This window comes from Eutrigla gurnardus (genome assembly GCF_963514095.1).
Source record: "Eutrigla gurnardus genome assembly, chromosome: 8".
Classification (NCBI taxonomy): Eukaryota; Metazoa; Chordata; class Actinopteri; order Perciformes; family Triglidae; genus Eutrigla; species Eutrigla gurnardus.
This window is the reverse complement of record NC_139922.1, coordinates 12,057,085-12,083,697: the sequence shown is the minus strand read 5'-3', so window position 1 is coordinate 12,083,697 and position 26,613 is coordinate 12,057,085. Positions and strand designations below refer to the sequence as shown.

At 40.4% G+C, this 26,613-nt stretch overlaps 1 protein-coding gene across 1 annotated transcript in view; it reads left to right on the top strand.

The window, feature by feature from the left end:
• Window positions 1-26,613, top strand: part of lamb2l (laminin, beta 2-like) — a 57,270-nt gene that overhangs the window by 6,061 nt on the left and 24,596 nt on the right. Inside the window, exons 2-6 of the mRNA XM_084015583.1 lie at window positions 8,219-8,298; window positions 19,281-19,450; window positions 25,323-25,455; window positions 25,553-25,626; window positions 25,994-26,182. Coding sequence (XP_083871709.1) covers window positions 8,241-8,298; window positions 19,281-19,450; window positions 25,323-25,455; window positions 25,553-25,626; window positions 25,994-26,182 — 624 coding nt within the window. The 5' untranslated portion in view covers window positions 8,219-8,240. The remainder of the gene's footprint in view (window positions 1-8,218; window positions 8,299-19,280; window positions 19,451-25,322; window positions 25,456-25,552; window positions 25,627-25,993; window positions 26,183-26,613) is intronic.

Below are 26,613 nucleotides of genomic sequence, written 5' to 3'. Positions count from 1 at the left end.
GATTTAAATCATTAGGTCCTTAAAATAGTAAAATGCACTAATAGCAGGATCCAGTGTTATTATCATCCCTCAATTCCTGTGAATGAGCCTGAGACCAAGAGGCTGATTTAAAGGAAATGTTAGTGCGCTTGCTCTGTGGGGGATGGTTGGGAGATCTGGGTCATTTTGTATGTGGAAGTCAAACTTTTTTTCTTCATGTGTCACCGATCAACTGTCATAGGAATCAACGGGGTCCACCTCCAACTTTGTATCCTGTTCTATACATCCATAGCTGTCCCTGACTCGTCAAAAACTGAGGCTAGAGGGTACCTAGAGCATCAAAGTGCTGGTATTTGGGAGTGTGATGTGTTGGGTGTGTTATAAAAGAAGCTTTGGAACTGTAAAGATACATTTAGTAATTTTTCAGGTTCCTATAAGTACCTTCCTTTGTAAATAAGAAAACGAACATTAAAGTACCATTGTTCCACTTTCATTTTCTGAAATGATCTCTCCTGGAGTGTGGCCTCAGCTAATGCTCTGCCTGGCTAATGTGCACTTTACTGACCTTTCCACAGGAGACTTCATGCCTCCCCACAAACTCTGTTCACCTCCACCTCTCACCTACTGCCTCTCTGGCTTTCTAGTACAAACATGAATGTGGTGATTGTGTCCTTGATGTGTGTCTGGGCTGCATTTAATCACCTTAAAGGCTGCTCACTGGCTACTGTCTGGTCATGCCCTCGCATGAGCTTTTTGTCGGTCTCTCGGGTGTGTCCCTGTGTGTTTTTAGTTAATGTGTTATAAACAGTATAAACACCTGAACGATGTAGCTGATCTCATAGTAGATCTGATACAGTGTTGTTGTTGGGTTGCATAAGAGGGCAAACACCTATGTTGTGTGTGAATAGGAATGCACATACAGACTTTCTGATGGTATTAGGTGTGCTTTATTTTGAAGTTTGGGTCAAACGCAGTGAAAATCTGCATTGAATCTCACCCTGAAGGTTTACCTCTCTCTGGAATGGAGACTTGTCTTTGATGGTAATCTTTGTTTTACTGTCAGATGCCTGCAGAAACGAGGGAAATATCCAGGCAGTATTATGAGATTTCCCTTTGGCTCCACAGGTGATTATGTGATGATGTATGTAGTAGATTAGGAAGTTATTTGAAGGGAAGTTTTTTCCTTGTTTGACACATTAAATTAAATGAAATCCCTTTAATTGAACAAGTTGTGTTTGGGTGGTCTATTTCCATCGAGACAAGTGGATGGTTGAATTTTCGACTGGTAAAGAGTCAGTTGTTTACTTTGGGCTCTTATATTAGTTGGTGTGTCTTTGTAGATTTCAGCTCATATGTTTTTGACCAGGGCTACTTTCTCCATAAGATTCTCAGATAATAATCCTGTTTAATATGTCGAACAGTACAGTCATCTTTTTGAAATAGACAAAGAGAATAAAAGAGAAGAATATTTGCAGGAACGTGGGTTGATGTGTGAACACCAGAACACGATAAATTAATGGGAGTGTCTCATTTCTATACATATAGCTTCAACAGACCAGCATTTAATTCTGCTGTAAAAAAATAAAAATACCTGCAGCTTTTTTGAGTAATAGGAGCACATGTTTGACGTGGAAAAAAATGTGTTCCCTGTAGCAACCAATTTCTGTAATTGCTCTTCCCTCTACACCTACATTGGTATATACCCCACAGATAAATGCAACAAGTTGTGATCCGGGATCTTGGGGTTGCTGAAAGCCAAAGTTTGATCCTGCAAAAGCTTCACTCCAAGATGTGGGTGACTGTGGATGTGAAGAAGCAATAAAATGAGAAACGAAAGTCACAAACAACATGCAACATTATTTTCCTCACATTTGTGCAAAGGTGGAACAGTTCCACTGAGCAGCACTGAAAAGTTGCTTTCTTTCAGTCGATTGTTCTGTTGTAGATATGACGAGAGAATTGCTGCACTTGGTTGTTTGGCGTCATTACTCATAAGACCAAAGGTTGTTTCTTTGGCCAGGCACCATGTCTTCTTCGAGTGCACTTCACCCGCTGTTAACTTATCACTGCAGGTTCATTTATGGGGAACCTGAGGATCCTGTTGTGAAACTGCATGCAACAAGTGAGACATTTACTGTATATTCTTTATTAGAGGCAAACTGAATTATTCTATTTACGGATTTTACACAATCTGTCTGCAAGTTTCTTTTTTTTTTTTTTTTTTTTTTTTTACTACTCTCTTCTGCTTTGTGTTGTTGTCTACTGTACATGACATGCACATATTTCCCCCTCACAGTGGTGCAGGTTGCAGCCTGCCTGTAGAAGGGAAGCAAACTTCCTCCTTGAGCTCATGTGAATGATCTAATCCCATTTTACAATACTTTAACTCCAGTGTCTCAAACTGCAACGTATTGGTAGCTCAGTCTGAAGTCTTTCATTTGCTGCACACACATTCTAACACACACACACACACACACACACACACACACACACACACACACACACACAAAGAGAGAGTCAGGCTTATCGTGTCATTGTGTTCAAGGATATGGAAGCCTGGGATTGTTTGTTTTAGTGTCTCCAGATTTCTTAGCTTTGTCTGACACAGAAGTTGTGGTGGTGGCAGTGAACCCTCTGCAGGCTTCCTCTTATCTTGTTGTTAGGATTGTGTGTGTGTGTGTGTGTGTGTCCGTGTGTGTGTGTGTGTGTGTGTGTGTGTGTGTTTGCTTTGCATCAAAGTCCTTGCTCAAGGTATCGGCTAACAAGGTGTAGTCTGACTTTCAACTCTGATTTATTTGACGTGTACAGTTTTTTTTATTATTACTATAAACATTACACACTTACATCCGTTTTTATTTCACATACTCAACATATCTCTACATTGTGCAGTGAAATTCTTTTTCCTCATACTGTGCTTGGAATAAAAATACTAAAAATATATAAACCTGCAAAACACATACAGATAATAATTCATTTCTCGTATTGAGGCATGCTCAAAGTGGAAAGATTACAGAATATGTGAGGAAGAACAGTTGTTGCAGACTGGACATTTTATATATTAACATATTCATTGCTCAGGATTTTTTACTTTAGGTTTGTGATAGCAGTCCTTTTGGAGAAGATGTTACATCTATTCAACATAGGAGGATATCTCAGTTGTCTCAGAAGTAGGGATTGGATGATATAGGATTTTTATCATGGAATTCCATTGAATTTCCATTATTGGTATAATCGTAAATATCTTCAGGAGTCACTTGCAAAAGCTGTCTAGCTCGCTTTCATGGCAGGGGAAATAAAGCCTGATTTAAAAATACAGAAAAAAATATTTATGATTTATTATTTATTATCTGTGACGCAATACAATGTGTCTTAAGAAAATGTAAAGTGATTCCATGTTTTCTGTTTTGGTGCCATTTTAAGTGTTTTAAGCATATTTTGATGATTATTTGGATAATTTCGTGAATTGCAATTATTTTGGCCACTAATCGAGAAATTACATTTTCATATCGTCTCACACCTACTCAGATGTCAAAATTAAATTTCTGTACACAAGATGGTAAATGAGAGAGGTTTGAGTAAACCTCTACATAATTGATTACTGCAGTATGTGTATTGTCCTCCCGGCCCAGAACTTGCACCAGTAGCTCCGCTGGTCTCTTCTGTGGTTGCTGTCGAGTCAGCCTCTCCATCTCACTCTCTAGCAGAGGTCAAAGGTCACATCACCAGAGAGCTCTGAATGTGAGCGCTGCTTTGTTCTGTCCTGCAGTTTTTTAGTTTAGTCTAGTCTGAATCACACACATGCATGCACATGACCCATACGTGCATGTATCTTACATGCATAGGCACAAACACACGCCCTCCCACTCCTTTCACGTTTCTAATCTAGTCATAGCACCAGTTGCTTCAACCTTTTGAATTTGTGAACAGAGTTAATCTCCATGACCCTTCGTCACATCCTTTGTTTTTTAGTAACTGAAGATGACAAGGATGCAACAGCACTTAATTCACATGCTGAACTTGAATCATTATTGAAATGAAACTCCAGCTACTTTCAGCATTTTGGGGGAATATAACTATTCACTTTCTTGCAGAGTTGAATGAGAAATTGATGCCACTAATCTCTGTGTGTTAAATATGAAGCTACTACCAGCTGGATTAATTTAGCATAAATAAACCTGGCTAGCCTGGCACAAAAATCCAACCTACCAGCTCTGGTAAAGCTCAATAATTAACATGTTATATTTAATTTGTTCAAATGCTTTTTGAATTTTATAGGAGGGCACTTGATCTGCCGCAGAACTGCAAATTGTTTTTACACCTTAGTTTGTGTGTGGACTAAACAAACAAGATGCACAATGTTAATTAATGAGCTGTGCTGGCAAGTTGATCCTGTAACCATAAAGGAGAACAGAGTTTGTCTAGTGCTCAACTAAGCTGACTGGTGGCTTGCATTTGCTTTATATTTACATATACACATGACCTTGGTATGAATCCTGTCATCTAAGCGGTGACGTGTGGCCCGTGGTGAGCTTCCATGCAATGTGAAAGCAGTGCTGACTGCTCTACGCTCTGTGAGCTCTGCGGCCAGTTTTGCTTTTGAGAATACCTGCAGCATATCCATAAAAACAGTCCTGTGACATGTTGACTTTGCCAACGTAGTCTATTACAACTGCAAAGTGGGGCCTTTTATTTTTAAGTGGCGTTATGTGGTTGTGTGGTGGAGTGGCTAGTGGTGCAGCACTGGAGCTCTGTAGCCTAGCTTAGCCCAAAATGTCTCTCCTTTCCTCATTCCTTTTTCCAATAGGTTTTCTCCTTCTTTTCCATCCATCTTTCCTCTCCCACCCTCTCTCTTTTTAACTATCTCTCTTTCTTCGGACTCCTCTCTGCCTCTCTCGCCCTTTACTCTCCCTCAGGGTCCAGAAGAAAAGGGTGGTGCATTCCAAAAGCCTGGAGACCGTTCCCCTCTTTCAGCCAGTGGCCCACAGAGTGACAGAGGAATTAGAATAAGAATAGCTGTCCATTCACCCCAGTGCCCCAGTGACGAGCTGGAGGGAGCGAGGGAGGTTGAAACGGAGGGAGCCATAGCGATGAGAGGAATAAAGGGGGGGTCCGAGCACACTGCATTTACCATTGGCCGGCGGTGTTCCCTCTGTTTTTACATCGCTGCCGTCAGTTGCGCTTTCAAGTTTGTTTTACACATTCTGGCGCACATACACACCACACATGTGCATGCACGCGTAAATATACACATTGGGGTTCAGGGCCTGCACACACACGTGCACACTCGGATACGGGAATTTACACACACACACACACACACACACACACGCTGTCAGACCAAGCTGGCCTACGGAGACAGAGTGAGCAATCCTGACCACGCAGTGCAGAGTAGAGTGAAGTGACCTGTGGCTGTGTGAGTATGAAGCTAGAATTGCTGATTGCTGCTTATAATGCTGTGAGGTTGATACTTTACTGCATGATTTTCTTATATTTGTTCTGTGGATTGGTGCTTTGGAAACGATTTTTGATTGAAATATGACCTTGTGCTGTCAACATCTCTGTAGGTTGCCTTTGGCTAAACTGTAAACTCTTTTAACGACGTAGCTGTTAAAAAGTAACAATGGCGTTGTAGATTAACGGTGCAGCCAAGTCGTGGCATTCATTAAAAAAAGTTAGTTATTGTTGTGAAAGGCCTTAATGATAATAAATGCTAATTTGTATGCTCTGAGCGACTTTCAGATCTCATTACGTGTAACACAGGGGAAAATTGTTTGTATTGTGAGATTTTTGTTTTAAGTCAGTTAGTCTCTAGAGCTCTTCAGTGGCAAAGAGGCTCCTTTGCAGATTTCTCTTCTCAGCCACAGACTTGAGACTGTGCACCACCAGGGCTGTATTGGTAAAACATGTAGGGATGTGACGATGTAAGATTTTACACATGGAATTTTCATTATCTGGATAAACTTGAAAAGGCTGTGTAGTTCGCTTTCATGGTAGAGAAGTAAAAATTACACCCTGATTTAAAAAAAACGATATCATGTAATTAAAACTCACACAATGTTGCCATTGTCTTATTTATTTATCCTTTCTTTATGTTCACTAAAATAAGATGTGTTTTTCTTTTCTTTTTCTTTTTAGTCTCGAATGAGAACCTGCTTTTCTTTTTCCATGTTTCTCTCTTTCCACTTTTGCTTTTACAGCAGTATGAGCAAAATATGAGCAAAAACGTGAACATAAATTAAGTTTTTTGTAGCAGTCTTTTAATGAGTTCATGTCTCAGGAGGATTGTATTTTGCATAATCATGAGAACTTTGTAACTCTGATGATAAACCATGTAATCCCATGGATTTTTAAATGGTTTATTTAGGAGAAGTACCTCAGCCCATAAAATAACATGCATTCCTTCAAAAATTCAGAATCATTATGCATTTTTATACTTTCCTATCTTGTTCATGTAGTATGTCGCTGTATGGCAAGGGTGGGCCGCCTTAGGCACGTGTGCCAATGGTGGCACGCGGTAAATTCACCAATGGCACACTAGTGTGTAAAACAGTTTTTTGCCAAATTCTGAAATGCCCTCTTATCTGCATGCCAAATTAACTCTTTCACACATTTTGGCAGGTGGTGGTTTCATTGACCCACATTCCATTAAAACCCCCCTACTCTGCCTTAGATTGTCTACTCATTGCTTATTTCATAGAATGGGAAGTGTGCAATTAAAAACCACAGGGGGTAAAAAAAAAATACAACTTGCCTATGTTGCACGTTGCCTATGTGGATGGATCCATCGGAAATTCAAATTTTCTGAAAGTTAACCATAATATTGATATGGATATCAAGAATAGATGATGATGATGAAGCATAACGTATATCGTGCCTCAAGGTTTAAGGTGATATTGTCAGCACACACCAGCTGGAAGTCAACATTTGGCATTGTTCCCATACCAATACCAGGATTGGAAATGCCTCCGAGTACGTGAGTCTACTCAATGATCAGATAACACGTCATCATATCATTATGACACTCTTGGACCTAATTTCTTCCTTTATAAGACTACATTGTGAACAAATTAGTGTTGAAATCAGTAGCAGGAGAGCTAGTTAACATTAGTTGTTAGCAGCTGGTGGGCAGCACAGGCCTGCTTGGCTACATAACAGAGCTAACTGCTAGGTTGCACTGAGTTACAATACGAGGCATTCAAACTCTATTCTGTAAACATTTGTATTGGGTGAAGGGTAATTATAACATGATGTGTTCAAGTGTCATTTTGTAAAATATCTGTTTTTGGCGAGAAACTTGAATGCTTACAGTTGTTTGAAGGAGATGTTGTCAGAGCAATATAAAATAGATATCAGAGAGGGAGTTAAGTGTGGATCTGTACTTGGTATCAGCTGTTACGAAGGTTAAGTATCACAACATCTCTAGTGACTCTTTATTGGCTGTTATCAAACAATAAATTCATATTATTATTATGGTCAACATGCACATGTAAATCCGTTGAACAGAGTGTTGAGACATTTCGGAGTCCCTCTTCAGTGCCTCTCTCTTTATCAGTGTGAGCCACATTGACCTCTCATTGCCAAGCTGAGCGTGAAAACTGCTTTCCAACAGAGACCTGCTTTAGAGCGCAAACCTGGATTAGTGAGTAAGGTTAAGCTGTTTGAGAAATTCTTTAAAATTGAAGACGTTTGATTTGCCAGACAACAAAGCACGTCTCCCTCTGACCTAAACGGCTTATTTAAATTGCAGAAGCAATCCTGGCTGTTAAGTCAGTCTTTTCATTTAGCCTGTAGTCTTGCCTTCCTGTTACTAGTTTTATTTGTCCCAGGGGTCACATTGGTTTAGTGTGTGACATGAAAAATGTGTGTTCTCACCTGTCAATGTGACACGCACATACAGAGTGGTCTGTTCTTTTCATTGAACAGATGTCTATATTTGTGAAGCCCAATATACAAGAGCCTTTTTCTGTCCCCTCTGTCACAATGTAATCAAGACCCTTCTACGTCAGGGAAACCACTTGACCTACTCCAGCAGCGTTTTTGCACTTATTATCCATTAAAGCTGCTTTTTGTACTGTAGTATTCAAGCACCAGCCATAACCACAGCACTTTTTAGGCAGAACAAACAAGGCCATTGTTAAGACTTGTATGTAATCCAGCAATGGTTCTGGCATCATTCTTAAGATGTTTAATTGTATTTTATTTGTCACAATCTCAATTGATTCCTGTCTGTTTATCACAGCCAAAGAGACAGCCTGGTGTCCATGCGCCCAGCAATCATGATGCCCTTCATGGCCCTGCATCTGAGCCTCCTTGCACTGGGTGAGTAGATTCGTTTTGTGTTTGTATGTTTCATTATGCTTTCATATCTCATTTAGGCCTGAGGGCGGTATCTGGAATATGTTTGATGTATCGCAGTTTGTTGTAAGTGAGATGTATTAAATGACTATATTGCAAATACCGCAACAACAAATTGTCGCATGTAATTTTGTTAAGCCGCCGGCAGACTTGCTTTGGCATTTCTTTTCTCTCCCTCTTAGGCTAGCTAGTCCAACTAGACTAGCCTAATATTACAACTAAGTCTACTCACAAGGGCAGTCCACAGTTCCTCATGTTAGTGGTCGCCTCATCCACCATCTGGTACCTGGTGCCTTGCACAAAATGTACTTAAAAAAAATCTGATTATAATGGATCGTAGTTTAGCTCATGGGTTTCAAGGGGGTTTTGGGGCGAGCAATCGGTGCGATCTCTCGATGTTAAACTCCGTGGTGGGTGGAAGTTCAAGTGTGTCCTGCAGTAACTTATCCACAAAGTCCACTGTAGGCGACCCCTAAAGTGTTCAGGAACACGATGTCCATATGTCCTCCTGTCTGAATCACCCTTCTCATTGTAAAGTTTGTTTTCTTGCTGGTTTATCACTTTTATCATCTTAGCTAGCACCTACTCCATGTTTAGCACACTTTTTTGATTAACGTTGGTGAGTTAGACCTAAATATTGATTATGTTTCTTTGGCAAAGTTCAGTATCCATCCATCCATCCATTTTCTACCGCTTATCCTGTATTTAGGGTCACGGGGGGGCTGGAGCCGATCCCAGCTGTCATTGGGCGAAGGCAGGGTACACCCTGGACAGGACGCCAGTCTATCGCAGGGCCGACATGTAGAGGCAGACAACGGCAAAGTTCAGTACCTCCTCCAAAACATTAGCTAAACTTACATCTTCCTGACGGGGTTGCGTAATTAAGGGAAAAAAAGTAACTGTATTCCCCTACAGTTACAGGAAAAAAATCAGATTACAGCTACATTTTGGAAAAATTAGGATTATAAGAAAGATTACAATTTTGAAATAATGTAAAATTAGATTTTTGTGTAATCATATTTTACATGTCAGTGTTTTTAATGCCCACCACATGTCATGATTCAAAATAAAGAATGATGTACGTCATGGACATTTACAAGACTTCAAGAGAGCACTGGTTTGGAGTGAAATGGTTTCCAGTTCATTATTATGGCCTTCAGATCAAAAAATGCTTTCTTTGCCTGGAAATAAAGACAATGTTTTTTTTTCAAAGCTGAAAAAGGAAACAACCTCATCATGCAGTGCAGTTAATGTCCAGGCAGCAAACACAGCTTATGTCGCAGCAAATGTTGGCGTTAATGTAATGTAACAGTAATAAGTGTCGGGTTATAATGTCCACGTTGCATGAATATAATCGGATGTTACCAGCCACACAGCTGAACTAAGGCTATGTTCTATTTATGTATATATTTGTCTTTGTTGGTACCACAAAGAAATATGGGATTTGACTGCAAATCAACCCCATGACATGATTGATGACAAACAGGAAGCTAAGTTGCCACCTTACTTGCTTATGCACAAACAAATTATTATTTAAATAAATATAAATTGCACAAATCACAGTAGAATGCTTCCTGAACAGTTCCCAATCAGCAGATGGATGTAATAGTTGGTTAGCTTTAAAAATCATGTTGAAATCACACATGAGCTGAGCTGCCGTTCAGAGAAGTGATTACACATTTTCATTACAGTTGTTGTATAAGGACAAAAAGAAAGAGCCAAAAGAATGTGTTGGTTGTTGTTTATATTGGCTGCTGCTTTGTCTTCCGATGTGAAATATTTTACACACTCTAAATAGTAAAGACAGACAAGACTGAGCTCGTAAGGCATTTGTTTGGAGCTCAGCATTGCAATTGTTACTGAAGAACAGTGTGGACAGACTTCCAGCAGCAGGCCAGTCTTTTAATTCAAAGCCAATGTGTGTCCCATGACATGACATGCCTCCTTACTTGTCCAGCAGCATGGCAGCATGTAAAATGTGGTCATTATTACCGAAGGCGTTCTGATCATACACTATGTTCTCTCCTCTCAGCCTTTCTCATATGTGTTGTTGTTGTTTTTGCTTGACTCGCAGCCAAAGGAAATCCACACCGACACATACTCTCTTTGTACATTGTCATTAAGTCAAATCCGTCATTATTTCATGCAGGCTCCCAGGATTGAGCTTTAACACGCAGATGTTGTACTGGCTATACTTTAGGGAACAGGAAGAGAAGGATTGAATTGAGAATACGGGGTTTTAGTGTAATTGACAGGCACAATGTTTCATCTAGCTTCTCCCCTCTCCTGTCTGTTTCACCAAGGGTGAAGCTGAGAAACACACACACACACACACACACACACATTATTATGCAAGAGAACAACCTTTCGTCAAGATACAAATGACTCGACTCTCAAGAATCCATGTGATGAGCAGCTACAAGCAGAATCTCACATCAAATACGTTCAACAATGACCTGATTCTGAAAGGGAAACTGAAAGTAGCGCTGAGTGGATCGACGGATGTGTTGACTTTTGACACGGTAAAAGCGGGGGGTCCAAAGTAATGATTTTAAAAAGTGCCCTTGAATGTATAATACTGTTGAAATGCATTCATTGTGAATTGTCCCCTATTAAAAGAGTAGCATATAAGGAATTAGAATTAGAAGTACAAGAATGTTTCGTCAATACACCAAGGTGAAGTTCGGTGTGTCCTGCGGTGAGACAGCAGTGAGATAGTGGTGTTTCACAATGTCGTCGCTCAGAGCTAGACATGCTAATTGCTCTGTTGTTGGTTGTACAAATCAACATAAATGCTTAAATTCTGTCCCAGCTACAGAAGAACAGAAGAGACGGTGGTTGTGTTTCATTTTTAATGACAATGTGCCGGCTATGGTCCGTGTTAGCTTGTATGTGTGTGCTAACCACTTCACATCGGACTACTTCAGTAACGAGGGTCAGTACAAAGCTGGTTTTGCCTCGACACTGACCCTCGTAAAAGGATCTGTCCCAACTATACGGGACCCAGCAACTTCACCTGAACCACATAGGCGAGCCATAGCGATACATCCACCGTAAACATTGGCGCATGCTAGCGCTAACATAAGCGGCATCGTCTCCGTGGCTCTCCAAGTAGGCAATGACAGACAGTGCTCATTAGCATTTAAAGGTGCAGGCACAGAAACAGCCTGTTCTCAGGAGAGCTCATTTTAGCAACTTTTAGACAGCTGAAATTAAGGATGGGTTTTGTGCAATGCATATCGAATCCAGTGTTGTTGGATCTCTGACAGCTGTGTGAAATTGATGAAAAACAGTATAATATGGGACCTTTAAAGCTCCCGTTGTCGTGCAAACCCAGGTTTAGTGGGTCAGTTTGTAGGCTTATTGGCTTGTTGGAAACAGGGGTATATATTTCTGGAGTATATATGGAATGCGTAGTAAATGATGGGCTACTGACAGCTGTGTTGGATCTGTGGGATTTGTCCCCTCGTCACCTTTGTTAAGGTATGTGGTGAAAATGCCTCAGATAGTGTTGAGGTAATTAAGTCTTGTTGTTCCTGTGATATTTCAACATATTTTAATTAGCTAACATGCAGACATTTGAAAAAAAAATGCCCCCTTTATGCAAATGAGCCTCATCTCAAAATCAGTCCAATTCACAAAGATCTCATGTGCTTGCGTTGCCACACTGACACCTGGAATGTTTCCGTTAATGAATAACATTTTCCTCTCCGTCCCTGCATTCCTGCTATGGTGCTGTCTAGGGAGATGGAGGGAGATGCCCCAGGGTGTGTTTACCTGTTCCCCTTTGTGTGCATGTCTGTGTATGTTACATTGCCACGTGCTACACTCTAATTACACCCTGGTAAACCAGCTGGTGTCAAACACAATCCATACATATGGCTGTACTTCAAGTCACACTCATCTATCTTTCCTTCCCTTCTTTTTGTAATAGTCTCGCTCAAAGAACACAGAAACTCTTTTTGCGTCCAGCAGGTTCACCATTTTACCAGACAGCTACATTCTCAGTATAAGTGAAAAATGAAAGCCTGACAGAAGAGATGCAGCGATTGATCCCCCGACGATCAAAACCAGCTGTTTTTTTAGCAGTTACACCACAACCATACACACAAACAATATGTTGTCAGTGTGATGTAAAGAAGTGAAGAAGACATAAAGCTCACAATATTGCACAACTGCAAGTCCAAAATGAGCATGACACATTTGGAACAACTGACACTTAATATATGTAATTCGTTGACGACAGCACAGAGCTATTCAGCTAACGTTAACGGAGGTTGCATCGACTTGATTATGATGCATTAAAGCTCTACTCAGTGAAAATTTGCATTGGATGAAGGTAATTACTTTTGCTATCATGAAGTGTTGAAATATAATATAATGTTATATATATATATATATATATACTGTATATATTCAAATTTCTCTCTATATATATAATGTTGTTTTTGCAGAGAAACTTGAATAAATACAGTCATTTAAGGAGAGGTTTTCACAGCAATATAACCTGGATATGAGGAAGGGAATAATTAGAGTTAATAAAGTTAGAATTTTTGGCTCTTTACATTGACTTCGGATTGGCTCAAATAATTTTTCAGGACGTATGTAGGATGGTGGTGAAAACAGTCTGGAGCCTTGTTGTTAATTCGAGTTATTCTGAGAAAGAAGAGCCACTTGAGAAGGCCATTTGTGCCGCTGCCGGTTGTCCCCGACGTCATTGCAGCATATCAAGCTGTTCAGATCATGTAATAACTGATAAATACCTACATTGTGCATGGGAAAGCTATGACGAAAGGCACACTTTAACCTTAATTATAGTGTTTTTAATGCTCCCACTAAAGCTTTATGCCAGTCATTTAGACACATTAGCCTGAGTCTCACAGAAAGAATCTAGTTACTTCAAGTTAAGTTTAAATTCAAGTGCCTTGCTGAATACCACTAATGAGACTATAAGAATAAGAAAAAACTAAAGTAAGTAATTTCATCTCCCCACATCTATACAATATATGAATGCACACCGAAATCCTGAAAAATAATGACATCAGTATGTTACTGTGTGCAGCACTAAAGTAATACAATACACATGCATTGCGAATACACATTCTGTGGCTCCCCGAGCTAGTCGGGGCAGGTGGAAACCAAGTAAAGGATACGTTTCCTACACTTGCCCACACAGAGAGGGGGATGAGCACGACTGTCTGATGTCTCAAATGTCAGAAGCATCTTTTGAAAACTGAAGCTCCTTCACATCTTTCTGTGCCTAGATGACGGCTTTGCTGTGTAATTCTCAACACAAATACCATTCTTTTCTGTTTCAGCACAGTGACAGATCGGAGAAGTACATTATATGGAGAGCTTCTGTGAATGGCAAACACTAAAGTTGCAACATTCCATGAATGTATGGTGTACTTAAAAACACAACCGCAGTCATTAATTAAAACTGAGGGTAAAGTATGCCGACTGAGGGATGCGTGCTGAGACACTGTCAGGAGGTTACTTCTATCTATACTTTGAAACAGTAGCTCCGACTGTGATCATACACAGCCTGAGTAGCTCAAAAATTGAGAGCTGAACTGAAATAATGCTATCAACAAAGAGACAAATGCAACAAATTGGCCCTTTCATTCACTTAAATGTGGTGTTTTCCCAATTAAAGTGGCTAGTAGTCAGTTTCTTAGTTTTCAAGAAAATACTATCAAATTAAAAAAAAATACTTTTCTTGTATTGTGGCGAAAACAAAAGTGCACAGCAAAATGAGATATAATGAAAAAGTTTTTAAATGATACAACACTGAGAAAGCAGCTACATAGGATAACAAGGTAAAAAAGTAATTAAATAAATACAATTATGAAAATAATCAAGAAAATAAATGTTAAGAGTTTTCCTTTGTTTATAAGGGTTTTAAGAAGTAATCTGACAGGTGAAAGAAAAATCCCGACTGAAGCCTGTTAAAGCACACTTAAAATACATTTTGAGAGGGATTTAAAAGAGGAGAAGGAGTCTGTCAGTCTGATCTCCTCGGGGTGATTGTGGCCTTAATACTCCCTCATAACAAACACAGCATAATGGAGACCCACAATTTTGCATAGTATCAGTAACTGGAAGTGCATATTTAATGTTTATAATAAGAAGGGGTGGATTTCCTTGTATTTCATTGTGCCTCATAGGCCAGGTTATTTGACCAGCAAGTGAACCCATTGTGCAATGACATACCTGTAAAGTGAGGTCAGGTGAAACGCAGATACAGCTCCAGTCAGTTTCTATGGTTCTGTATTCTTGAAGGGGTTGTTTGACTAGAAGGGTGGGACCGCTGGGTGTTATGTTCGGCTTTCAGTAAGACTCATACAGGCACCTTTATACTTTCCTCCACTTTTGCATAAATGACTTTATTTAGGAAATGCATTCTTTCCTTTACCTTAATGTGATATTAGTTAGGGCTTTTCTCTTTCTTGCACAGCCTTGTTTCTGTCCATTACATGCTTGAGTTTCAGTATTGCAGCACTGCCTTGTGTTTAAATGTTTGGTTAGGGTGTGTTTGATCTTTATCTAAAGTCCACAGGCTTCCTTCTAGCCTATTCATGTGCACACCTGCCTATACAGTGTGTGTGAATATTTGAATGTAATCCATCTTTACATATACGCCGTATAGAGTATGATTACGCATTGGAGTCCCATTACAGGCCTATGTGTGGTGTGTTTACTGAGAGGTTTGTACGTAGTAGTGCTCACAGTGCCAGCCAGGCATTAATGCCTCACAGGAATTCAGAAAATCTGCCTGTTAAATCTTTTACTTGAACCAGAGCCCAGACATTATACACACACATGCAGAGTGTGTGTGTGTGTGTGTGTGTGTGTGTGTGTGTGTGTGTGTGTGTGTGTGCAAGCCTGCACAGGAGAACTGGAGAAACTGTAGTCTTATCAAGTCTTTGACATACAATTATTTACAGTTAATTAATTTCATTTCATGGTAGATTTATGTATTGCGTCTCTTTCGAGGGTTACTTGACACTAAATCCTGATATGCATCTACAAAAGACATCTGTCTTGGATATTGAGGACAGCTCTGAACAATGGTAGCCTCATCATGACTACTTGGCCAATTGCATATACTGAGGATCTCATGGACAACACAAAAAACACGAGAATTTTTTTTTTTTTTGCCCAGGGGGTATTTTGCTTTTGTGTTGAGGATGCCTATCAATTAGCTCTCTCTAAAACCAGTGTTTAAAATAATACCCATTTATTTGAAGCAGGACCTGTACACACCAGGCTCAGAACATCAAAAACAGCATTCTGAAATACTGGCAGCTCTTAGTGACGGATTTTGCCATTTTATGGATCCATTACTCTTTACTCCATATTGTAATAAGTGAGTCCCATCATAATTTGATGTATCAATTTCAACTCATAAAAGCTCAAAGAAACAGTGCAGCTGCAGCCGTGATCCTGTACGCACCTTGCATTATTGCTTTTATGATTTTGTTGCTTTTTTTCTCCTTTGATTGCTGTTGCTGTTCTCATGACGATGCTGCTAAATGAGATAATCCATAACTTTTGTGCTTAATGGCGACCTTGTACTTCTGTATGGTACAGCCCTACTTCCTATTCTGTTTAGTGATTAGGAGGTCACACCATTCACTGTCTATTGACAGGGGTGCTGCATTAATTGTTCCTATGGTGATAAAGTGCTTCATGAATGAGGATGAGTTTCACGCTTCTGGGTCCCTTGTCTCAAAGTCAATAGTATTTTTTTGTTTTGTTTGTTTTGGTTGTTCAGAAATAATCCAAAATCCAGCTTTTTGTTCAGGGAACTAGTGCGAGGTACGAGGGAACTTCTTTGGCCTACAAGAATTCTTCATCCCTGCATTAGTATATTGTGAAGGGGGGTAGATCCTCTAAATATTACATAGCGCCAGGGCTTAAAGTATTATTAAGGTGCTTCTGGCTATATTGTAGCCTATTGTTTACCGTAGTTGTTTTTTTCAGGACCGTTGCCTCGTCTTTGCAATGTGTGAGCTAGGCTGATCAGAGTTTTATGCTGGGGTTGTATCAGTAACATGAATGCAAAAAAACAGGAATATATAATATAGTACTGTAATCAGCTATAATGTTTATAAGCTGATTGGTCATTTTTATCAATTAAAATACAATCATTGGGTGATTTTATACCAATAACCATTATAGATGACTAGAGCAAAGTAAAATGTGGCTCATCAACGATCAGCAACCAGTATCACCAGAACAAAACCTCTAAAATTATATTTGCTCCCTTTTTTTTCTGCTGAGCTGACACTCAAAACCGTGATACAATCCAAACAGTGAGTGTGGTAAGTGGCTAGTTGTGAATAAACACTCCATCTGTATTTTATATGGATAGAAGAAACTTTAAATAAGAAGTATAAATTGGCCTGAAGTGTTCTTGGATCCTGTTTTATGATTCTTGTGTGCCAAATGTATTTTTTGCGACCCTTAGTTATTGTCCCTTTGAGCCAGGTGAGCGATGAACAAAACAATATTTTTAACATTTAATTTTGTGAAATTGTGAATAAAATGATCCATCTGCCCTTTAAAAAGGCGGGTAGATGCTAATCATTCCTGTGGGGCTGCAGCGGGCAGCATTAATGAATAAAACTGGGAACGTCAGAGTGCATTCTCAGGTGATAGTCACTTGATAAACAATATGTGCTTTGTATGAGCTCCCTCATTAACTAGTAGTGCTGTAGGCCTATATCCTCCACCAGTAAACAATTAGATCAGCACTTAACACTAACAATATTCCAGACTTAGAATAGTACAGAAATTAGTGGTTAAGAGCTCTCTACGATTAGAAAGTCCTCCGTGTTAATGGAGTTGTGCAGCTTTTTTTATGCAGAGGATGCTTATGTTCCCATCATGCCTCAACTTGTTGCTGCTCTGTAGTTTCCTGTAAATCAACAGGATGAAAGACCCTCAGAAATCTTTCTAAACATCTCTCATCCCCTATCGCTCTGTTGATTATGGAGCCTCAAGTTCTTTTCAGGCGGGCACAAACTGTCCAATCACATGTGACAACCCTTTCTAAAACACAAAGCATATAAAGCTTTAGTTTTATTTTATGTAGCATACATTATGGCTGCATCGCCGCCTGTTTCCCAACATATGTTTGTCATATGTATGTCAGCAGCTTTCTGAATTCATACCATTTCCTTCAGTATGATTTCATGTTCATTCGAATAAACGGTGAAACCTCGACTGAACCGTCTCCGCCGTGTCTTCACGACTTCTGAACCCTGTTCTGAAATTGGTGCGTCCACATAGTTTTTGTGCGTGTCTTTCATTTTTGTGTTACCATAATTTGATCTGATTGTCTTTCTGTCTCCCTTACTCTTGCAGTCTCTCTCTGGCATTTCACTGATGAAAGCTGCTATTCAGAATCAGTGATGCAGAGAGAGTGTTGACACGGGTGAGGGAGACAGTTGGAGGGAACAGGACCAGAACGTTTAGGGAGTTATAGTCCATGTGCCTCTTCTTGGTTCATTAAGGTCATTTCTTTCTGGAATGTCAGACAGTGTCTAAAATATTTAAATCACAATAATCAGCTTAGTATTAATGATCCACCATGCTTCTGTGTATCCAGACATGCTGTGATGTTGTATGAGGAAGTTTATCCTGCAGATTCTGAGGGAACAGGTCTAGATGTCACGACACTACAGTAGTTTCGGCTTCTTCTTATTTCTGCAAAGAGTATACGTGTATATATCCTACTTTTTTTAACATGCAGTTATTTATGTACACGTTATATTTTCTACAGGAAATATTTAATTAAGAGACAAATATGTATGTTGGATGAATTCTTGTATTTGAGAGTAACAAAAACAGCAGATTTTTTCCTTCCTGTTAATAAGGTTGTTTACATTTTTTATTTTAAGGAATTGTGACAAACGTGTACTGCCGGACTATCACAGGGCTGAGACAGGCAACCACTCACGTTGGCATTCACACACTAGTTTAGTGTCAGTTAACCTTTCCTGCATGTCTGTATGTATGTTCTGACTGTGGGAAGTTCTTGCTACAGAAAATATACCAGGACAGATATACCAAATACTAAAAACCATTATATTTAATCAGCCTTAGAAGCAGTGTATCCCATGTCATGGAGTGGGCCGTCCTTTAATCACAGGGTTGTGGGCTCAATCTCTGGCTCTTCCTGTCCACATATCAAAGTGTCCTTGGGTAAGACAGAACCCAACTTTCTCCCCAGGGACTTTACAGTTACCCAGGCTGGTTTAAGGCTGTGGTAAAAAAAATGTATTTTTTTTTTTTTTTTTTTTCATTATGCATGATCTGGGGGAGCCAAAACAAGATTGTATAACCGTTTGTCCAGACTATTTACTATGGGAGTCGGGGACATCTACAAAGTCTCCATCTTATCTTAACATCCAGACACCAGGAGCTAAGCCTCCCAAACATAAAGTATGCCGAGGGTGAAGGGCTTTAAAAGGCCTCTCAGGCTATTTAACATGAACACATCATTTTTCTACAACAGTGGACAAAACATATAATGATGACACTACAAATAACCACAAACATATCTTTTGCATTTCTCTACTACATTTTCTTATATATAGGCTGACTTATACTGTACGATACATCTGCAATAAGCCAATAAAGACAGTATTTGCCTGGCTGGTTCATCAGTTAGGGGACATTTTCTGCCTTTTGTTACACAGTGGCACAGTGGCAAGTGCTGTGAAACACAAATGAAGTGCAGGTGGCATATGAGCAGTAAGTAGTGGAGATGTTGGTATATGTTGGCTGCAATCACCCAACATATTATTTCTCATTTCTAAACTTATATTTGACTTATTAAGATTTGATGTTCTCTGTGTGCACAAGAACTTCACATGTAAAGTTGGTCTTACTATAGAATGATTATTGTCTCCTTTGTTTCTTCCCTCCACTTCCAGCTCTCAGTGTGTTTGGACAGGAGCTCCCATCAGGCCCTCACGGCTGCACGGAGGGAAGTTGTTACCCTGCGACAGGAAACCTTCTGATTGGACGGGCTGTCAACCTAACCGCCACCTCTACTTGCGGCCTGAACGGGCCGGAGCAGTACTGCATTGTCAGCCATCTGCAGGTCAGGACACACATGAACACATGGTTAATGTGTGTTATAAATGATGGTTGATTCTGATTTTCCATTCATACCTTCCTGCTAATAACAGGCTAATCATGCACATTCATTTTTTCCCTCACATGCACCGTGGCCTATGTCACATTATGTGCTGTGATTCACATGTATTTTTCCACAATTTGGCATTTTCAGTCGTTGGCAGGTTAAAACTCATGAACACTCAACTTGACACGTACCCTTTATATTACATCGCACCCTGTAGTTAATGCAGAGGTTGGTTTGTTTGCTCTCTCTTTCATGCACTCATCTATCCACATCCTTCAGTCTCCACTCTTCCATCTTCATTTGTTCATCTGTCTGTTTGTTTGCATCCCTGTTTCCATGAGCAAGCCCCCCCTAACGCTACCCAGCCTTTCAATATCAGGCCCAGGTGTAGACACGTTGGCCACACCTTAGTTACACACACCCTCCCTCCATCTCCTCTTCTGTCGCAGTCTTGACCTCACCATGTTTTCACCATGTAATCTTCTCTTTTACACATTTAATATAATATACGTATAATTTCGGCAAATTAAGTCAAACATGTCATACTCCAATCATTTTGCTGCTTGCTACAAATAATCACAAAATGATTTCATTTTCAAGTCATTTCCCATGACTAATGCAGTCTTTGTGATTAATGACCTACAGCCTAGGTAGGGCCGCCACAGTTTCATTATGAACTGTATATATATATGTATACACTTTTTACACCAGTCACTCAGTGTCGGAGGAACTGCTCCATGGTGAGTGCATCTCCCTGTAGTGGTCTGTCAACCAGTGAAGACTGTCCTGCAGTGATCTTGGCATCCTGTATTCAGGCTTGTGGGGGGCTGGAGTTGATCCCAGCTGACATTGGGGCGAAGGCAGGGTTCACCCTGGACAGGTAACCAGTCTATCACAGGGCCGACATGTAGAGACAGACAACCATTCACACTCACATTCACACCTACGGGACATTTAGAGTCATCAATGAACCTATCCCCATCCTGCATTTCTTTGGACTGTGGGAGGAAGCCCATATCTATACAACCGGTATTTTAGAGATCTAAGCCTCCTAACTTTGCTCTCAAACCGCACCAAATTGATGCATTTAGCTCCAAAATATACAAAATTGAGAGTGACAATTATTGTATATTTTCATATCACACTAAATGTGGCAGAATAAAAAAAAGAATCAATGTTAGATTTGTTTCAATATCGTGCAGCCTCGGCCCTATCAACTTAAATCCAAATACAGATATTTTTGTACAGGTACAGAAAGTAACATTCTGTTAGTCTGTGCTTCACCTCCACAGTTTGTAGCTCTTGTATTCCTTTCTGCCCCTACATGACACAACTTCTGACATGTTCACCATCATGCTACATGCATTTCCGTGCATCTACGTGTACGTGCCTGCAAATCCATTGCCTCAGGGCAGGAATATCCAACAGTGTCAACTTCCAGGTGAACATGATTGACATTGTCTGATTGGATAGAGGCCCTCTGCTATAGTACGGGGCAGGATATGGTGACAACCTGTTGTAACATAAATCCAGGTGTGGACCATTGCTGGTCTGTCAGGAGCTATTTTAGAGGCCCACAGCAAACATTTAAATGCTCCAGAAGTTCATCAATCATTTGTGTTTGTTCTTAGGCTGTTTTTGTTTTGTTTTTTTGGTCCCTTATGCACATTTGTATCCCAGGAGAAGCAGTGTGTTTATAGCCAATTGTGTTGACCTTTAAAGGGGCCCACCTGGTAGAGTGGAACTAAAGCTGTAACTTTAGAGAAACTCCCATGACAAGAGAAAGGAACAAGAAGAGTGATGAAGGAGATGGAAAAGCAGGGCAATGGAAAATTATGAAAAAAGAAAGGAAGGATGCAGGGTAAGAGACATGGAGGCAAAGAAAAGAGCCAGAATAATGAGTTGTAACTGAGGTAGAAACTGAATGAGGGAGGTGGGGTGTACCACCATCGCAGTGTGACAAAGAGGTGTTTTCAGATCAACATCAGACTTACATCAGTGCATTGTTGGAGCAGAAAGCCTTATAGCTGAGCTGACCAGGCTTGACTAATGGGAGATAAATAAGAGCTCAGAGGAGGGAGGGAGGGTCTTAAAGCCACACAGTTTACACCAAGCTCCAACTGAAATTGAGATTACGGTGCCCTTGAAAGAGAAGGATGAAAAGGAATCAAACTTATTTTACTTGTATGTACATCCAACCTTAACAATATTCTTTGCCATGCCATATACCTTACCATATATTTAAAAAAAAATGCCTAAAATGAGTCAGGAACAGCTCCACAAACAGGCTTATATATTTCTCCTTTGAAAGGTAAGAAGCCAAGGAATATGAATCCATTATATCTAAGCCCATTTCTATTACCATTACCATCTTCTACTACTCTTTACTGCAACCGGGACTATACATTTGATGCCAGTACACTAAAATACAACATTTATGATACATTTTTCAAAGATATACTTTGTGTTGACTGTTAACTGGGAGTTTAACTTCAAAACACTACTTCCATATAACCATTTAAAAAATAACATTAATCTCCCAAAACATTGAAATAATAATAAAAGTTATTTAATATAATAACCAGGTTAATTAATGTAGATCAATATTCATATATGACTGAAGAGCTCCATGCTATACAGGTAGGTAATTGGAGAATGCTAGGCTGTGTACTGTACTATACTGTGGGGCCCGGATGGCCACAAACAGCCGGAGCTCCCTACAGTGGAAGTCAGCCTCACTTGACAAAGATGACTGCTGACTCCTCCCTCAATCTCAGCAGGCCCAGCTTTACTGTATCTAAAATAAAATACAAAATAAGCCTTGGTGATTGCTTTGTGTTCCTGTTTATGGCGGCCACTGTGTGTTTTTTGAGTCGAGGTGCTTTTAGGCACATTAGAATTCTCAAATGTCTCCTCTATTTACATTGATACTGAACATGTTATTGTAGACTGATATGGGAATTTTGAACACAACTCGCTTGTATGATTACAGAGGTTATATTTGTGCAGCTTGAAATACTTGATAATAAGACAAACAATACAGTTGGTTTACACATTCTGAAAGCCTTTCAACCATCTTCCATTGCCACTTTTTGTAACTATGCCATGTTGTTGAAACCAGTTCCGGGTCCGTCGGGCTTAAGGAATGAAGTGCTTTTTGGTAAAATGGCTTAATTTGATTTGGATATTTTGAAATGCCTAATATCTTGCTCTTCGACCTCAAGCTGCAGCAAACACTCAGCGCTGCTGCACAAAGGCTCGTTGCATTGGGATGTAGGGGCTACTGTGTAGAAAGGAATGTCCTTTTTTAGCAGCCAGACTCTGGGATGAGTGTTTGGGCAGATTTATGCTGGGATTAGGGAGGGTAGGTGAAGAAGGCAAGCATGCATGTAAAAGACACACACATTCGCTTACAAATGAACAAGTGGGCGTATGTGCACCCATGGTTCCTCACACACACACACACAAACACACACACGCATACGCGCTCACCACGTCCAGCACACTTTAGGCATTTCTTTTTCAGGTCTCGGCCGAGTCTCTTTAACAGCCATGTTGTTGTTAGCTGCTTAATCACCCTTGACAACAACCTAATTAAGAAATGCTGCCCTGGAATCCACTGTCTCTATGCCAATGTACCCTCATCTGCCTGTTTATTCCTCTTTCCCCCTCCCTGCTCTCCTCTCTATGGCGCCCTCTCAAATGCAACCCTCTCTTAGCATCTCCCTCGCTCTCTGCCGGCCCCCTTCTTTGTCCTACACCCCTGCTGTGCTGTTTCAGACCCCTCTCCACTGCATACCCACTTCTCTCACCTCCACCTTTCTCTAACCACCCTTTCTAACTCTTTCTATCAGACCCCTTAAGATTCAAGCTCTTGGCCAGGGTTCCCCACATTCTTGTATCTTTCTCATGCCCTCTGCCTTTCGAGCTCTTCCCCCCCTTCTTCTGCCCTCGTCCTCATCGACGTCAGCTTTTCACCAGCTAACAGCGTTTTCCCTTTATTTGTCCTAAATCTTCCCCTTCCATTCATGCCTGTGCCTCATCAGGTCCTTTTCGCATCTCTCTCAAAAAGGAAGTATGATGGCGACAAAAGAGTGCAGTCTCAGTCTCAGTCATTGATGCTATAGTTATAGTGTTATGTACATTTTTGCATATTTATTTCATCCCTTTACAAACTCCTGTTGTCAGCTGAGATCTTGTCCAAGAGTGTAGATCGTTTGCTGCATAGCTCTATGGATAACAATGTCGATCAGTCAGTCGGTTGGTCCGCCACTTTGGCCGAGACAGAACATCTCAGCAAATAATGGATTGATTGCCAAGAGAGTTTGTACAGACATTCATGGTCCCCAGGGGATGAGTACTACTGACTATCTCCACCACTAGCTCCACCATGGTGTTGATATTTTTTATTTTGAGTGAAATATGTCAGTACATGTGCAAATGAATTGAAATGTGTTAATCAAGATCATCTCAGGATGAATTGTATGAACTTTGGTGATTCCTGGATGTTTCATCTCACAGCATTATCAGGACAAAGTTTTTACTTGTCTTGTAAAATCTAGTGGATGGATTGACCCAAGATGTTGTACACCATTATTTTGACATTGTTACCATTTAACTAAAATCACCCCTGCGTCTAAATGCAGCCTCACGGAGCTGCAATACAACTGTTTGCCCTTCATCCCTGTCCCTGCACTTACCTCCATCTCCCCTGCTGTCTTCCTTCCTCTCATGTGCCTTTCCTCTCTCCCTCCCTTTATTTTACTCCTTGCTTCTCTGCCTCAAACCATTCTTCCATTTTAATCGTTCGACCCAAGGGAGGCACAATCCAGTCCCCTCTGGGTTTTCCATTCACACTGTTATTAACACACAGGGGAACATTACCGGCATTATTTCAGCTTGACAGATGAATCCTTAATCTAAGGAAACAGCTCTTTCACAGGGGCTTGACACTGAACATTTATTTAAATGCCCACATTTTTTCGAGTACTTTGGGGGCCGAACTTAACTTTTAAAAAATATATTTTGGCTTAATTAAAATTAATGTTATTCATTTATTTAATAAAATAAAAATAAAACAAAATGTTAGATAAGAGTATATGAAAAATAAATGTGAAAGGTCAAATATTTTGCATGTCTTGGTTGCTGGTCGGTAAACATGCAGCATTCAAAGTTGAGCACTCTTCATTTAAGGGGGAGAGAGGGAGCATTGATGCTCGAGCGAGCTATAGGGAGGAGCGTTAGTCAGAACAAAGCAGTGAATCAGAGAAGCATTATTTTCAGAAACATCCCAAACAAAGCAAAATAAGAAGAAAAGATTGGCACACCACCGTCACCACAGTCTTCTAGTGGGTCATAAGTGATGTTTGAGAGGGATTATTTTTGTATCCGTCTATACATTGTTTATTAGAATATTAGCATGGCTTGAACGTACATGGTGTTGGTAAATCATTCCTTTATGAGGATTCATGATTTCCACCTCAACGCTTTGAGGGATTGCTTAGGAAGAAAAAAACTAGATAACCTAAATACCAGAACATATAAAGTATTTTGTCTCCTCACATTCTGCGGGCTAGATGGGAATCTTTCGCCTTTGGGCCGCCAGTTGAAGATCACTGGTACAACATTTGCAAGATAAGACCTGCATGCGCTCTATGCAGAGAGTGGTTTTAATTGTCTGTAGTACAACATACAAGGTGGTTTATAACAGAGCTGGATCATATTTTTGGTACAAATTTAAACATTTTAAAATAAAATAAATTAAAACAAATCAGCATGTCTGCTTATTATATTCATCACAAGTCAAATCTGTGTGTTTTTGCCTCGACAGGAGTCAGACAAGTGCTTCGAGTGTAACTCCCAGCATCGCTACGACCCGTACCGCCACAGAAACAGCCACCGCATTGAAAATGTGATCTACCTCATGGACGACAGTGGAGACACCTGGTGGCAGTCTGTCAATGGTGTGTGTGTGTGTGTGTTTGTGACTTTAGGTCAGAGATGAGACTTTTGAATCAGTTGTGTTGTTACAACCTTGAGTGACAGTTGTTTCCTCCACAGGACAGGAGCATGTCAGCATCAGACTGAACCTGGAGGCTGAATTCCACTTCACACATCTCATCATGAAGTTCAAGGTATGAACATTTACTTACATGTCTGTCTGTCTGTGGTCTGTCTGTGGACCTCTGTTTGGAAAGGTGACTGTAATATACGATGTGCTTATGCCTATCAGGGTGCATACTCGACTAGGTGTGTGTTTGTTGTGTACACTCAGAAAATGGATGGCTGCATTCCACGTGGCTTGAATCCGTCTTCTTACTGTTAGTAAGGCAAACAGATAAATCAACCTGACACGGTGCTGTCATCTGATTTCAAAAGTCCCAGATTTCCTTTCATATAGTCCATAAAATACAAGCCTCACTATGAGTCGATCACTCCATAACATAATATGTATGTGTACATGAAGTTAAAAGGACTCCGATTTTCTCTTTTTCTCCTCAGACTTTCCGACCTGCAGCTATGATCATCGAGCGTTCTGCGGATTTTGGCCGCACATGGCGCCCCTACCGCTACTTTGCCTCAAACTGTACCAGGACCTTTCCGGCCATTTCTGCCAACGGCCTGCACCACATCAACGATATCGTATGTGAAGAGCGCTACTCCGACATCGAACCCTCCACTAATGGAGAGGTAAGGAGTAGAGAAGGAGGTGCTGGTAGCAGTAATAATAGAGACATGTTCAAGTCATGTTGAGTCAAAACAAAATCCCATAAAAAGACCAAACCCATCAATGCATCAGTCCATCTCAATTCTTCCTGATTTCTCTGTCCTGTCTGGCACATGAACCCATTGGTTCCTTGTCACAAAACGGGCTCAAGGAATGTAACAAGGAAGGAGATACACTTAAACAAATGTAATTGCTGAAGCCGCCATGTGCACAGAATAGGCCAACATATTAAGATTACAGTGTGGACAGTCAGGATGATGACATGTATGGCTTGGTCCGAGAGAACATCGAGTAAGTTCACGTGTTTTCAAAACAGATCCACATGACCTCCTCTCCTGGAAAGAGGACACAAAAAGAGGCAAAACTCCAACACATGCTTCATACAGATAGGAGA